We start from the raw sequence: 13,004 nt of genomic DNA, 5'->3' as shown, positions 1-13,004 counted from the left end.
AAATGGCACGAAGGTGCCCACTGGCTGTGGGGACTGAGATCTATTGTAGACATGTCTAACCAAACCACGGGTCCTGGTGGGGGGCCCTGGTACGGGGCTGTGTTGCCCAGAGTGGGTGGCTCTTCTCATCTTCCTACGGGACCTCAAGGGTTTCTTTTCTTTTCTTTTCTTTTCTTTTCTTTTTTTGAGATGGAGTCTTGCTCTTGTTGACCAGGCTGGAGTGCAATGGTGCGATCTCGGCTCACTGCAACCTCTGCCTCCTGGGTTCAAGCAATTCTCCTGCCTCAACCTCCCAAGTAGCTGAGATTACAGATGTGCACCACCATGCGGGGTTAATTTTTGGATTTTTAGTAGAGACGAGGTTTCACCATGTTGGCCAGGGTGCTCTCGAACTCCTGACCTTGTGATCCACCTGCCTCAGCCTCCCAAAGTGCTGGGATTACAGGTATGAACCACCGCACCCGGCCTGGGTTTCTTTATTTGTTTTTGAGACCCAGTCTCACTCTGTTGTTCAGGCTGGAGTGCAGTGGCGTGATCTCAGCTCACTGCAGCTTCTGCCTCCTGGGTTCAAGTGATTCTCCTGCATCAGCCTCCTGAGTAGCTGGGATTACAGGTACCTGCCACCATGCCTGGCTAATTTTTTGTATTTTTAGTGGAGACAGCGTTTCATCATGTTGGCCAGGCTGGTCTCAAACTCCTCACCTCAGGTGATCCTCCAGCCTCAGCCTCCCAAAGTGCTGGGATTACAGGCATGAGCCACCATGCCTGGCGGAAAGTTTCTAATTTGCACAAAAGCATGGCATAGATTGGAGGCTGTCCATCATTATGTGAGGTTGGGCAAGTTACTTAAGTTCTCTCAACCTCGGTTTTCTCACCTCTAAAATGAGGAGATGATCCTATATTTCACAGTATGGTTTAAGAACTCAGAGAAGGCCGGGCATGGTGGCTCATGCTTGTAATCCCAGCACTTTGGGAGGCCGAGGCAGGCAGTTCACTTGAGGTCAGGAGTTCGAGACCAGCCTGGGCAACACGCTGAAACCCTGTCTCTACTAAAAATACAAAAGTTTGCCGGGTGTGGTGGTGCACGTCTGTAATCCCAGTCACGAAGGAGGCTGAGCTGAGGCAGGAGAATCGCTTGAACCCGGGGGATGGAGGTTGCAGCAAGCTGAGATCATGCCACTGCACTCCAGCCTGGGCGACAGAGCGAGACTCTGTCTCAAGAAATAAATAAAATAAAATAAAATAAAAACAATACACTGCCACAAAATTTAAAGTATAGCTAGGTGCCAACGGTTGAATTGGTTTGGGTAAAATACAAGACACTGGAATAGGTGATAAAAACTAGCAGAAGAATCCTGCCTCTGTCACTTCCTGGCAAAAAGTGCTTCCCCTCAGGGAGCCAGTTTCCTCATCTGTGAAATGGGGCAGTAACAGTACCCGCCTCACAGAGCATGTGGAATTTTCACTGGCAAGACAGCAGGCTCCAGCTCATGATAGGCCCTTACTCCATCACCCCACCAAGTCTACCTTGAGGAGCTCGGGCGCCTGCTTTTTGAGTTTCTCCATCTTCCACTCATTCTCACAGGGATTGAGAGAGGAGGGAGGCGCGGTACAGGAACAGCGGCAGTCAGTGCCCGAGCTCACGGTCTCCACTGTGTAGAAGTCCTCCACGCGCGCCCGCCCACTGCGTACTCGGCTGCAAGCATCCTTGCTCAGGGGCCGCATGATGCACTTGCAACGGCAGTCGGAGCCCTCTGAGGTCATCCTCACCTGGTCCAGGTCCCCAAACACCTGTTGGGGGGAGCAAGAGGGGCTCCAGTGAGTTACTACTAGGCAGTGCTATGGCAGGGAGGAAGGGAGAGATGGCAGAAGCCAGCTGGCCAGCCAGCCTTGGGATGAGAGTGTTTGGCGGGTGGGAGGGGGTGCAATTAGAGGTGGTGAAGGCCTTTTAATAATAATAGCTGTGTGTGTGTGTGTGTGTCTATGTCTGTGTGTGTGTATTTTTAAAGACAGGGTCTCTCTCTGTTGCCCAGGCTGGAGTGCAGTGGCCTGCTCATGGCTCATTGCAGCCTTGACCTCCCAGGCTCAAGTGATCCTCCCACCTCAGCCTCCCTAGTAGCTGGGACTACAGGCATGTGCCACCATGCCCAGCTAATTTTTGTGTATTTTGTAAAGATGGGGTTTCGTCATATTGCCCAGGTTAGTCTCGAATTCCTGGGTTCAAGTGACCCTCCCTCTTCCATCTCCCAAAGTGCTAGGATTACATGCATGAGCCAATGTGCCCAGTCTTTTTGTGTTGTTTTGTTTTTTGTAGAGAGAGGGTCTTGCTGTTTGGCCCAGGTTGGAATGCAGTGGTGGGATCATAGTTCACTGTAACCTCAAACTCCTGGGCTCAAGCAATCCTCCTGCATCAGCTTCCCAAGTAGCTGAGATTATAGGTGCATGACACCACGCTCGGCTAATTTTTAAATTTTCTGTAGAGATGGGATCTCACTATGTTGCCCAGGCTGGTCTTGAACTCCTGGCCACAAGTGATCCTCCTGCCTTGGCCTCTCAAAGTTCTGGGATTTTTTTTTTTTTTTTTTTTTTTTTTTTGAGACGGAGTCTCACTCTGTCGCCCAGGCTAGAGTGCAGTGGCCGGATCTCAGCTCACTGCAAGCTCTGCCTCCCGGGTTCATGCCATTCTCCTGCCTCAGCCTCCCGAGTAGCTGGGACTACAGGCGCCCGTCACCTCGCCCGGCTAGTTTTTTGTATTTTTTAGTAGAGAAGGGGTTTCACCGTGTTAGCCAGGATGGTCTCGATCTCCTGACCTCGTAATCCACCCGTCTCGGCCTCCCAAAGTGCTGGGATTACAGGCTTGAGCCACCGCGCCCGGCCAGTTCTGGGATTACAGTATGTGCCACCTCACTTGGTTCGACAATTTAAATATTAATGCGCTGTGAAAAAGTTTGGTGATTCCTCAATAAGTTAAACATAAAATTCCCATAAGATCCAATAATTCTACTCCTGGGTATATACCCAAGAGAACTGAAAAGGGTGTCCAAACAAAGACTTGGAAGTGAATGTCCACAGCAGCATTATTCCCAGTAGCCACAAGGTAGAAACAACCCAAATGTCCACCAACCGAATAGAGAAATATTCAGCCATAAAAAAGAATGTAGGGCTGGGCACAGTGGCTCATGCCTGTAATCCCAGCACTTTGGGAGGCTGAGGTGGGTGGATCACCTGAGGTTGGGAGTTCGAGACCAGCCTGGCCAACATGGTGAAACCCTGTCTCTTTTAAAAATACAAAAATTAAGTGGGCATGGTGGCGCAAGCCTGTAGTCCCAGCTACCAGGGAGGCTGAGGTGGGACGATCACTTGAACTTGGGAGGTCAAGCCTGCACTGAGCCATGATCAAGCCACTGTACTCCAGCCTGGGCAACAGAGTGAGACTCCGTCTCAAAAAAAAAAAAAAAAAAGTAAAATGAATGCAGTACTGATTCAAGCTACAACATGGATAAATCTTGAAATATTATGTTAAGTGAGAGAAGCCAGACACAAAAGGCCATATATTATATGGTTCCATTAATATGAAATGCTGTATCCAGGAGAGGCAAGTCCATAGAGACAGTAAACAGATTAGTGGCTTCCAGGAGTTAGAGACAGACGGAAATGGGGAGTGGCCGCTTAATTGGTATGGGGTTTCCTTTTGGGATGACAAAGATGTTCTGGAACTATTAATAGATAGTGGTGATGGTTGCATGATATTGTGAATGTACCAAATGCTACTGAAGTGTATACTTAAAAATGATCATTTTTGTTATGTTTGCTTTATTATGATAATAAAAATTATGGAGACCTTTTATTGATCACTTATATACCAGGTTTCACATGCATTACACTTTTAAATAATACCTCTGGCTGGCCACGGTAGCTCACGCCTGTAACTCCAGCACTTTGGGAGGCCAAGGCAGGTGGATCACCTGAGGTCAAGAGTTCGAGGCCAGCCTGGCCAACATGGTGAAACTCTGTCTCTACTAAAAATACAAAAATTAGCTGGGCGTGGTGGCGGGCGTCCGTAATCCCAGCTACTCAGGAGGCTGAGGCAGGTGAATCATTTGAACCTGGGAAGCGGAGATTGCAGTGGGCCGAGATCGCGCACTTCACTCCAGCCTGGGCAACAGAACAAGACTCTGTCTCAGACAAAACAAAACAAAACAAAACAAACTGGCCAGGTGCGGTGGCTCAAGCCTGTAATCCCAGCACTTTGGGAGGCCGAGGCGGATGGATCACCTGAGGTCAGGAGTTTGAGACCAGCCTGGCTAACACGGTGAAACCCTGTCTCTACTAAAAACATATATAAAAAAAAAAAACTAGCCGGGCGAGGTGGCGGTCGCCTGTAGTCCAGCTACTCGGGAGGCTGAGGCAGGAGAATAGTGTAAACCTGGGAGGCGGAGCTTGCAGTGAGCTGAGATCCGGCCACTGCACTCCAGCGTGGGCGACAGAGCGAGACTCTGTCTCAAAAAACAAACAAACAAACAAACAAAAAAACACAAAACAAACCTACCTCTGTGTGTGTTAGGGAGGTGTTGTGACCTTCAAAGCCCTTACCATGGCCTTCAAGGCTCATGTGAGTTGATACTCTCCCTTGAACCGCTCCTTATTGCCCTTCCCTTTCTATGGCTCTCTCCACTCCAGCCTCAGGACTTTTGTATATGCCATACCCTCCCCAGAAACTCCTATCCCCCAATATTTCCATGGTTCACTTCCTTATATCACTTAGTTCTCTGCTCACGTGTCACCTCCTCTGAGAAGCCTTCCCTGACTGCTCACCTCCTGTTACTCTCTATCCCTTCATCTAGTGGCTGTGTTTTCTTTACTGCACCGATTACTACCTGAAATATGAGACCTGTTTTTGTGTATATTCTGTCTCCCCCTTGCAATAGGTACCATTAGAGGCAGGGCCTTTGTCCAGTTTCCTCCTATGTCTTCATAACGGTGTTTGCCTGGCCTACAGTAGGAGGTCTGTAAATATCTGTTGGGTAAATGAGCCTGCATTTTGCAGACATGCTAGAGCACAAGGTTAAGAGCATGGCATCTGGAGCCTCAATGAGATTGTAGGCAACTTAATATTTCTGTGCCTCTGTTTCCTCATCTGTAAAATGGGCTTTCACATCATGAGGTTGTTGTGAGGATTAAATGAGTTAATAAAAGTAAAGAACAGGGCCTAGTACATATTGAGTCCATCTTAAGTGTGAACCATTCTTCTTCTTCTTCTTCTTCTTCTTCTTCTTATTATTATTATTATTATTATTATTATTTTGAGACAGGTCTTGCTCTGTTACCCAGGCTGGAGTCGTGTGGCCTCATCACAGATCACTGCAGCCTTGACCTCCTGGGATCAGGCGATCCTCCCACCTCAACCTCCCAAGTAGCTGAGACTACAGGCATGTGCTACCATGTCCGGCTAATTTTTATATTTTTTGTAGAGATGGGGTTTCACCATGTTGGTCATGCTGGTCTCAAACTCCTGGGCTCAAGCAGTCCTCCCAACTCAGCCTCCCAAAGTGCTGGGATTACAGGCGTAAGCTTCCGTGCCTGCCCCCACTGCTTTTTCTGCAGCCTGTGGAGGGGCAGGGGAAAGTGAGAGGTCGGGAGTGTGGGGAGGAGGGTGGCTGTGGGTGTGTCCTAGGTTCTCGGTGGGTGAAGTGTACTCCGGGCCAATTCTTCCCTGCCTGTGAACACCAACAGTCAGGCTCCGGGTCCAGTACATTCCTCAGGCCCGTTTGTGCCCTAACTCTGCCTGTCCTTCAAGACTCCTGGGTCCCCTTCCCAGCTCTGCTGGGACCCCTTGCCACTCCACCCACTCCCGTAGATGGGGTCAAGAGCCTAGCGGGTAGATGTGGGTGTGTTCTGTGTGGCCAGGCCAGGGAAGCCTCTTCCTGGGGACCCACCCATACTCCCAACACCCACCCACACCAGCAGCTGCCTCCACATCAGGCCGTGACATTCCTTCCTTCCTCAGATGAGGTGCTACCTCCTGATGGGGGCGGCCAAGGCCCTGACAAGGGCCAGGAGTTGGAATAAGGCCTCTGCTCCCAGCGCCGGCTGCCAGGCACCCAGGCAGGATCCCCCTTCCTGTGACTGCTACATCCTGTGCTTGGCTGGAGGGCAGCAGAGTGCCGGGGGGAAGAGCCAGACCCGGGCTCAAGTCCCAGTTCCTATACCTCCTCCCTGCTTGGCTTTGACCCCTCTGAGCCTCAGCTTCCTCCTCTGTAAAATGGGGAGAAACACAGTCCCTTTGTCATAAGCTTATGGTGAGTCTGAACAATCAATGCATGCAGGGCCTCGGCATAGAGCCTGGCACAGAAGAGCTGCTCTCTAAGGCGTACCTGCCATCAAAATCACTGCTGATAACTCTTCCTGCCATTTTGCTCATTATTTTCTACCTCTCTGTCCTCTCACGATAACCCCACCTTAGAGAGGAGAAAGCTGAGCATCAGAGAAGACTAGGGGCTTGCCCAGGGTCACACAGCATGGCCTGACTCCAAAACTTGGTTTACATGTTGCTCCTCCCATGCCCACCCACAGTCACCAGGCAGGGGCTTCTCCCTGAGCAACTGGGCTGGGACAGATGGGTCTGTAGAGAGGGTCCCTGGGGGGCATAGAACCTGGGGCTCCTACCAGGCCCAGCCCATCCTGCCCTTGGCACGAAGTCTGGAGTTGTGCCAAGCAGGAAAGTCCCTGCCTTGGCCCTGCATCTCTCCCTGTAGGCTTGCTTAGCACACACTGATGCCAAAGTCCCCAGAAGTAGGAGTGGTTTGTGCTTAAAAAGATACTCAGGTATTTGCAAGGAAATTCCACAGTGAGATGAAGGTGTATTCGAGATTCTTCTGCAGAAAGATGGATGAGTCTAGCTAGAGTGGAGGAGAGGGCATTCAAGCTGTGAAATGTTCCAGCAACTGAATAGGCTCAACTTGTGTCTTTTTTTTTTTTTTTTTTTTTTTGCCTGATTCTTGCTCTGTTGCCCAGGCTGGAGTGCAGTGGTGCGATCTTAGCTCACTGCAACCTCTTTTGCCTCCCAGGTTCAAGTGATTCTCTTGCCTCAGCCTCCTGAGTAGCCAGGATTATAGCTGCGTGCCACCACGCTCAGCTAATTTTTGTATTTTTAGTAGAGATGGCATTTCACCGTGTTGGCCAGGCTGGTCTCAAACTCCTGACCTCAGGTGATCTGCCCACCTTGGCCTCCCAAAGTGCTGGGATTACAGGTGTGAGCCACCATACCCGGCCAACTTGTGTCATCTTGAAGTTGGGTCTGCCCTTTTTCCTCATGGCCAGCCCCACCTCACCATGAGGCAAAGACCTCCCCGAGAACATGAGCACAGTGCCAGTTAAGCACCTCCCCCGGATGCCCAGACGTACCCCAAACTCAATCCATTCAAGACTGGACCCAGCATCTTCTCCCAGACCCATGTCTACCTGCCTTCCTGCCCAGCCTGGATCTCTGAGCCTCCCTCTTACCCTGGATCATCTGTCAGTCATCGTGTTCTTCTGACCCTTCATCCTAAATATCTCCGACCTCTGTCCCCTGCTCTCCACCCCACAGCCATAGCCCTAGTTCAGGCCACATTAACTGCTGCCTGGATAACACAGCAGCTTCCTGTGTTGGATGAATCTCCCAAAAGCTCCTCTTTGGTAATCTACTTTACTCTTGCTCCACAAACCTCCATGGATCCCTACTCGCTCCACGAGTTCTCAACTGGGGGCCATGCCTCAGAATTGCCTGCGAGTGTACCTGGGAGCTGCAGATGCCTAGGCCCTACTCCAACCCTATGGTTCAGATGCTTTCTGGCTCCCCAGGCTATCTGCATGCTTCCCAGAGGCTTAAGGTCTCCAACTACTCAGGCTCCCACTGTTTAGGAGTTTTGAATAACCTCAATCAGACTCTTTTGAGCCTCAGTGTTCAAGATCATAAAATGGGGAGGGGCCACTGAAGCCTCAGAGTGTTAGCACAAGAGATGTGTAAGATTCTGCATGTAAGTGCTGGGCACATGGCTTGGCACACATGATGCTCTTCAAGGCTCTGCCCCAGATGCCCCAGCCAAAGGGAGTGTTGGGATAAGACCCTCCTTGCAGAGACACCCAGTGGGGCTTAGCCTGGCCTCACAGTCTTGATGTGTCGAAGGAGGACTCCACCACTATGCGGCCCTTGCCTGCCGGAGAGGCTGTTTCCAATTACACCCACAGGCGGAAACTCCCCGAGCGGAGGCGAAGCAACACCTAAACCCCCGGGACTGGCCTGGCCTGGAACATCTGATCCAGCCCCGGACACCACCGCCTGCCTGCTCTAGCCCCTCCTGCTCCCCTGGCTGGGCTCCCACAGGCCTTGGGCTTCCCTTTGTCCTTGGCTCCCTGATCAGCAGGCTGACCAAAGACCCCCTTCCCACCCCTTGATGCTGGAGGGAGTGAGGCTCCGGCAGCCCTTTCACAGATGGGGAAACTGAGGTAGAGATGGAAAATTCTCGGCCACATTCCAAGAACATACAGCAAGAAGCAGCCCCCCGAGAGGTCTGCAGTGCCGTGCCTGGGTGTCATGTGGTTACCTGTCTGTCCATTCCAACCTCTGTGCTGGGCAGCCCTTCAGAAATACCAGGGAGGCTGTGGGGCCCCCCTCCTCCTCCCAGCCCCGACAAAGCACTTCCTTAGATGGAAACTCAAAATCCAGTTTAGGAGAGACCTAGTTATAAACATGAAAAGAAAACACGTTGAGCGAGGAGCTGGCCAAGGAGACCAACAGAGTCCTGGGGGTGAGCTGCCCTGGACCCCTGAATGTGCTGGGCCAGAGGGGAGACTGGAGCTCCCAGGAACAGGAAGCCTGAGGAGGGGCCAACCTAACCCTTTAGGGCCCTACATTGACTTCAAGTCCCAGGCTGGCCCTCCAAAGGGCTCATCCTCCACCCCAGGGAAAATGGAATGGGCTTGGAGAGGAAGGGGGGGTTGTGACGGGGGAGGGAGCGGGTGATAATGAAAACAGCTCTCTCTGCAGAGCCAGCAGGAGTCTGGCTAAGCTAAGGAATGCAGAGTAAATTCACCCATCACTTGATTTTTATTTTTCCCAGCTGGCTGAAGTGGTGTGGGGAGGGGAGGTGCCTGGGGGAGGGCTGTGCTGAGTTCCCCAGTTGTTCATCCTGCAAGCTCTAGGTTGTGTCTCTCCACCCCACCAGCCCCAGCTTGTCCTGGGACAGCTAAACACCACCCCCCCCTCCACACACACAACCTAGCAAGTGTTTGGCTGACTCACTACACAAACAGGGTGTTGGGTTCTCTTTGTCTTTGCTTTGTTTTGAATGTGAGCTCTCCCCCACAAGCTCTGCAGCTCTCTGCACAGAGGATGCCCAAGACCAAATATCCCTCCCAGCCAGAGATTCCAGAGGTGACAAGGCACTGATCAGGTTATCTAGGATTTTCTACTCACTTGTCCTCATACCTGAGCCAGATCAGGGAATCCCAGAGGCCCCATATGGAAGGAAGGTTGGGGAGATGTTTCTCAGATGAAGAAACTGAAGATCAGAGGCAGGCAGTGATTTGCCCAAGGTCACACAGCAAAAGATTAGCAGAGGAAGGCCAGAACTTAGGGTTTTAAATGTGCAAGCCAGCTGCCTCTGTAAACACCACTGTTTCCCCACCTGTAAATTGGAAAAAATACTCATTCCCTCCTTGTCTCTGGAGTACATGAGCAGCATTGTACGTGGGTGCTTTCATGCCCTGAGCTGAATCAGGCTGAGGGTTGGCCAGAGCCCACTGCTCATATACTCACTGTGTGGCTAGTGGCCTCTGTCTTTTATCTGCCCATGGGCAGGCAGGACACTCACATTCTACCAGGAAAGAGGCTGGAGAGGTATTGGAAGTCACTCTTTTGCCCTCAGGCTCTGTGACCAGGGCTCTGGTCCTGCTCCTCACTTTCCCCAAGGTCTGTCCTTTCCTTTTTTTTTTTTTTTTTTTTTAAAGACAGAGTCTTGCTCTGTTCCCCAGGCTGGAGTGCACTGGCGCAATCTCGACTGATTGTGCAACCTCTGCCTGTTGGGTTCAAGCGATTTTCCTGCCTCAGCCTCCCGAGTAGCTGGGATTACATGTGTGCACTACCACACCTGGCTAATTTAAAGATTTTTTTTTTTTTTTTTTGTAGAGACAGGGTCTCTGTTGCCTACACTGTTCTCTTGCCACCGCACCCAGCTAATTTTTGTATTTTTAGTAGAGATGGGGTTTCACCATACTGGCCAGGCTGGTCCTGAACTCCTGACCTCAAGCGATCCACCCCCCACAGCCTCCCAAAGTGCTAGGATTACAAGTGTGAGCCACTGAGCCTGGCCATCAGGGAGTCATTTCCAGAACACCCCAAGTGCTCTGGTGCTAAGTATTTTACAGGCATGACCACACCGCATCTAGAGACCATCGACTGCAGGGAGTGGGTCCCATGATTCTTCCTGTATCCACAGGTGAATAGAGGAAGGCTCAGAAAGGTGATGGCACCGGCTGAGAAGCGGATGTGCGACTGAACCCAGGTCGGCTTGACACCAGAGCAGATCCTCTTAGCCACAGCAGAGAACAGCTCAGACCACTTCTGGAGCTACCTAGTCCTCCAGGGGGTACACCTAGTCTCTGGCAAGAACATCAGAGGCCAGGCGAGTGGCCAGCCCGGCTGCGTTCCATCGGGTAGAAGGGACCCCCAGTCCCCAGTGGACCGTGAAAGCCGTGGCCCATGGCTTGCTGCAAGCCTGGTAGTCGCGGGGTAAGAGTTGCCAGGCGCTTCCCCTACGAACCCCGAGCCTGGCTAGCACTCCGGGGAATACCCCGACCCCTCCGGAAATCGGACCCTGTCCCAGCGCCCCTTTCTCGGGCCCCGGGTCCCGAGCATCCCTACATCTCCAGCGCTTCTTCCCCTACGCTCTCCTCTCTCGCGGCCCCTGCCCCTGCGGCTTCAGTGCTGAGAAGTCCCAAGTTCGGTTCCTCCGCCCTGGCCCCAGGCTCCCTCCCGGGCTGCACCCCCACCACAGCGCCCCCTCGCGCCCAGCTCCCCGCCGAGCCGCGCCGGTCCGAGGGGCGCGCTTACCTTACTGTCGGCGCGCGCCGGCCGGCCGCTCAGCAGCAGCAGCAGCGGCAGCAGGAGCAGCGGCCGGAGCGGGAGAGCGGCCGCGGCCATGGCGCCACGGGCACGGCGGGCACAGGCGGCCAGGCACGGACGCTAGGAAGCGTGGGCTGCACTGCGAGCTCCGCGCCGTAGCCCGCTCTGCCTGCCCCGCGCCTGCACCCTGCTGCCCGCCTCGCGCCCCTTCCAGCGCCGCTGGGGGCGGAGCTAGGGTGGAGGGGGCACCCCGCCCCGCCCCGCCCGCCGTCCGCGGGGCCTCCCCGTCGTCGGGCGGCTCTCCCAAGGGCATCCCTGCCCGCGCGCCAGGGTGGGTCTCGCTCGCAGCCCGCAGGAGCAACGGGGCCAGGGCGAGGCGCGTGGGTTCCTCGCACGGACGCAGGTCCTGTCCTGTGAGCCGTAGGGCCTTGGGCGTGTCCCTTCATCTCTGTGTGCCTCAATTTCCTCACCTGTAAGATGGGGGACTCGTGCTTTCCTTTTGGAGTGTTTGTAAAGTTAGCATGAAAGACAGATGTTCCCAGGGCACGTGAGCCCTTGCGTTCTCCGATGCCACCCACTTCTGGACAGGGACCTGACTGCTGTAAGCCTTCCCAAGGCTCAGCACCCAAAACTTATCTTCCATCTTTCATTTCTCCTTCCCTCTGGAATCCCTCCTGTCGGCTCCCAAACTCCAGTAGCTTCCCGCTTTTAAATTTAAAAAATTTTTTAAAAAATAGGGTCTCACTCTGTTGCCCAGGCTGGAGTGCAGTGGCTCGATCCCAGCTCACTACAGCCTCGACCTTCCTGGCTCAAGTGATCCTCCCACCTCAGCCTCCTGAGTAGCCGAAACTACAGGTGTGCACCACCACACCTGGCTAATTTAAAGATTTTTTTTTTTTTTTTTTTTTTTAAGAGACGGGGTCTCACTCTGTTGCCTAGACTGGTCTCGAACTCCTGGGCTCAAGCAGTCCTCCCACCTCGGCCTCTGAAAGTGCTGTGATTACAGGCATGAGCCACTGCAGCCAGCATTTCCTTTTTTTTTTTTTTGACTGGGTCTTCCTCTGCCACCCAGGCTGGAGTGCAGTGTTGTGAATACAGCTCACTGCAGCCTCAACTCTCCAACTTAAGCTATCCTCCTCCCTCAGCCTTCTGAGTAACTGGGACTATGGGCATGTGTCACCACGTTGGTTAATTCCTGTATTTATTGTAGAGATGGGGTCTCCTATGTTGCCCAGGCTGGTCTCAAACTCCCAGACTCAAGCAATCCAGCCACCCCAGTCTCTCAAAGTGTTGGGATTACAAGTGTGAACCACCATGCTTGGTCTCATTGTCTTCATATAATTTATCGCTCAATGGGACTGTCTTTCTTCTTGGTATGTATGTTTCCTTGTGTTGGAGCATGACTTCCCAGGGCATATTCTTAGTTTCTCCCCATGAACATCGAACTCAGTTGTTCTCAAAGTGTGGTCCTTGGTCTCAGCCTCCGCATCATCAGATAACTTGTTAAAAATGCAAACTCTCCTAGCCTGGGCAACAGGGTGAAAACCCGCCTATACTAAAAATACAAAAAATAGGCTGGTGTGGTGGTGTGTGTGTGTAACTCGGGAGGCTGGGGCAGGAGAATCGCTTGAACCGGGGAGGCAGAGGTTGCAGGGAGCGGAGACTGCACCACTGCACACCAGCTTGGGCAACAGAGTGAGACTCTGTCTCAAAAACAAACAAACGAAACCAAAAAACAAAACTTAGCCGGGCGTGGTGGCACATGCCTGTAGTCCCGGCTACTCGGGAGGCTGAGGCACAAAAATCTCTTGAACCCAGGAGGCAGAGGCTGCAGTGAGCTGAGATCGTGACACTGTACTCCAGCCTGGGTGACAGAGCGAGACTTCCTCAAAGAAAAAAA

The 13,004-nt window shown here is 52.6% G+C and overlaps 1 protein-coding gene across 1 annotated transcript in view; it reads right to left on the bottom strand.

Moving 5' to 3' along the window:
* The window catches only part of OLFML2A (olfactomedin like 2A), a 34,646-nt gene extending 23,342 nt beyond the window's left edge, over positions 1-11,304 (bottom strand). Inside the window, exons 1-2 of the mRNA XM_008006272.3 lie at positions 11,093-11,304; positions 1,528-1,791 (exon numbers count right to left, since the gene is read on the bottom strand). Coding sequence (XP_008004463.1) covers positions 1,528-1,791; positions 11,093-11,182 — 354 coding nt within the window. The 5' untranslated portion in view covers positions 11,183-11,304. The remainder of the gene's footprint in view (positions 1-1,527; positions 1,792-11,092) is intronic.
* Between the last annotated feature and the right edge of the window lie 1,700 nt (positions 11,305-13,004).

This window comes from Chlorocebus sabaeus, chromosome 12 (assembly GCF_047675955.1).
Source record: "Chlorocebus sabaeus isolate Y175 chromosome 12, mChlSab1.0.hap1, whole genome shotgun sequence".
Lineage (NCBI taxonomy): Eukaryota > Metazoa > Chordata > Mammalia > Primates > Cercopithecidae > Chlorocebus > Chlorocebus sabaeus.
Note: the sequence above shows the minus strand (reverse complement) of the source record. Positions and strands in the feature narration are given on the sequence as shown.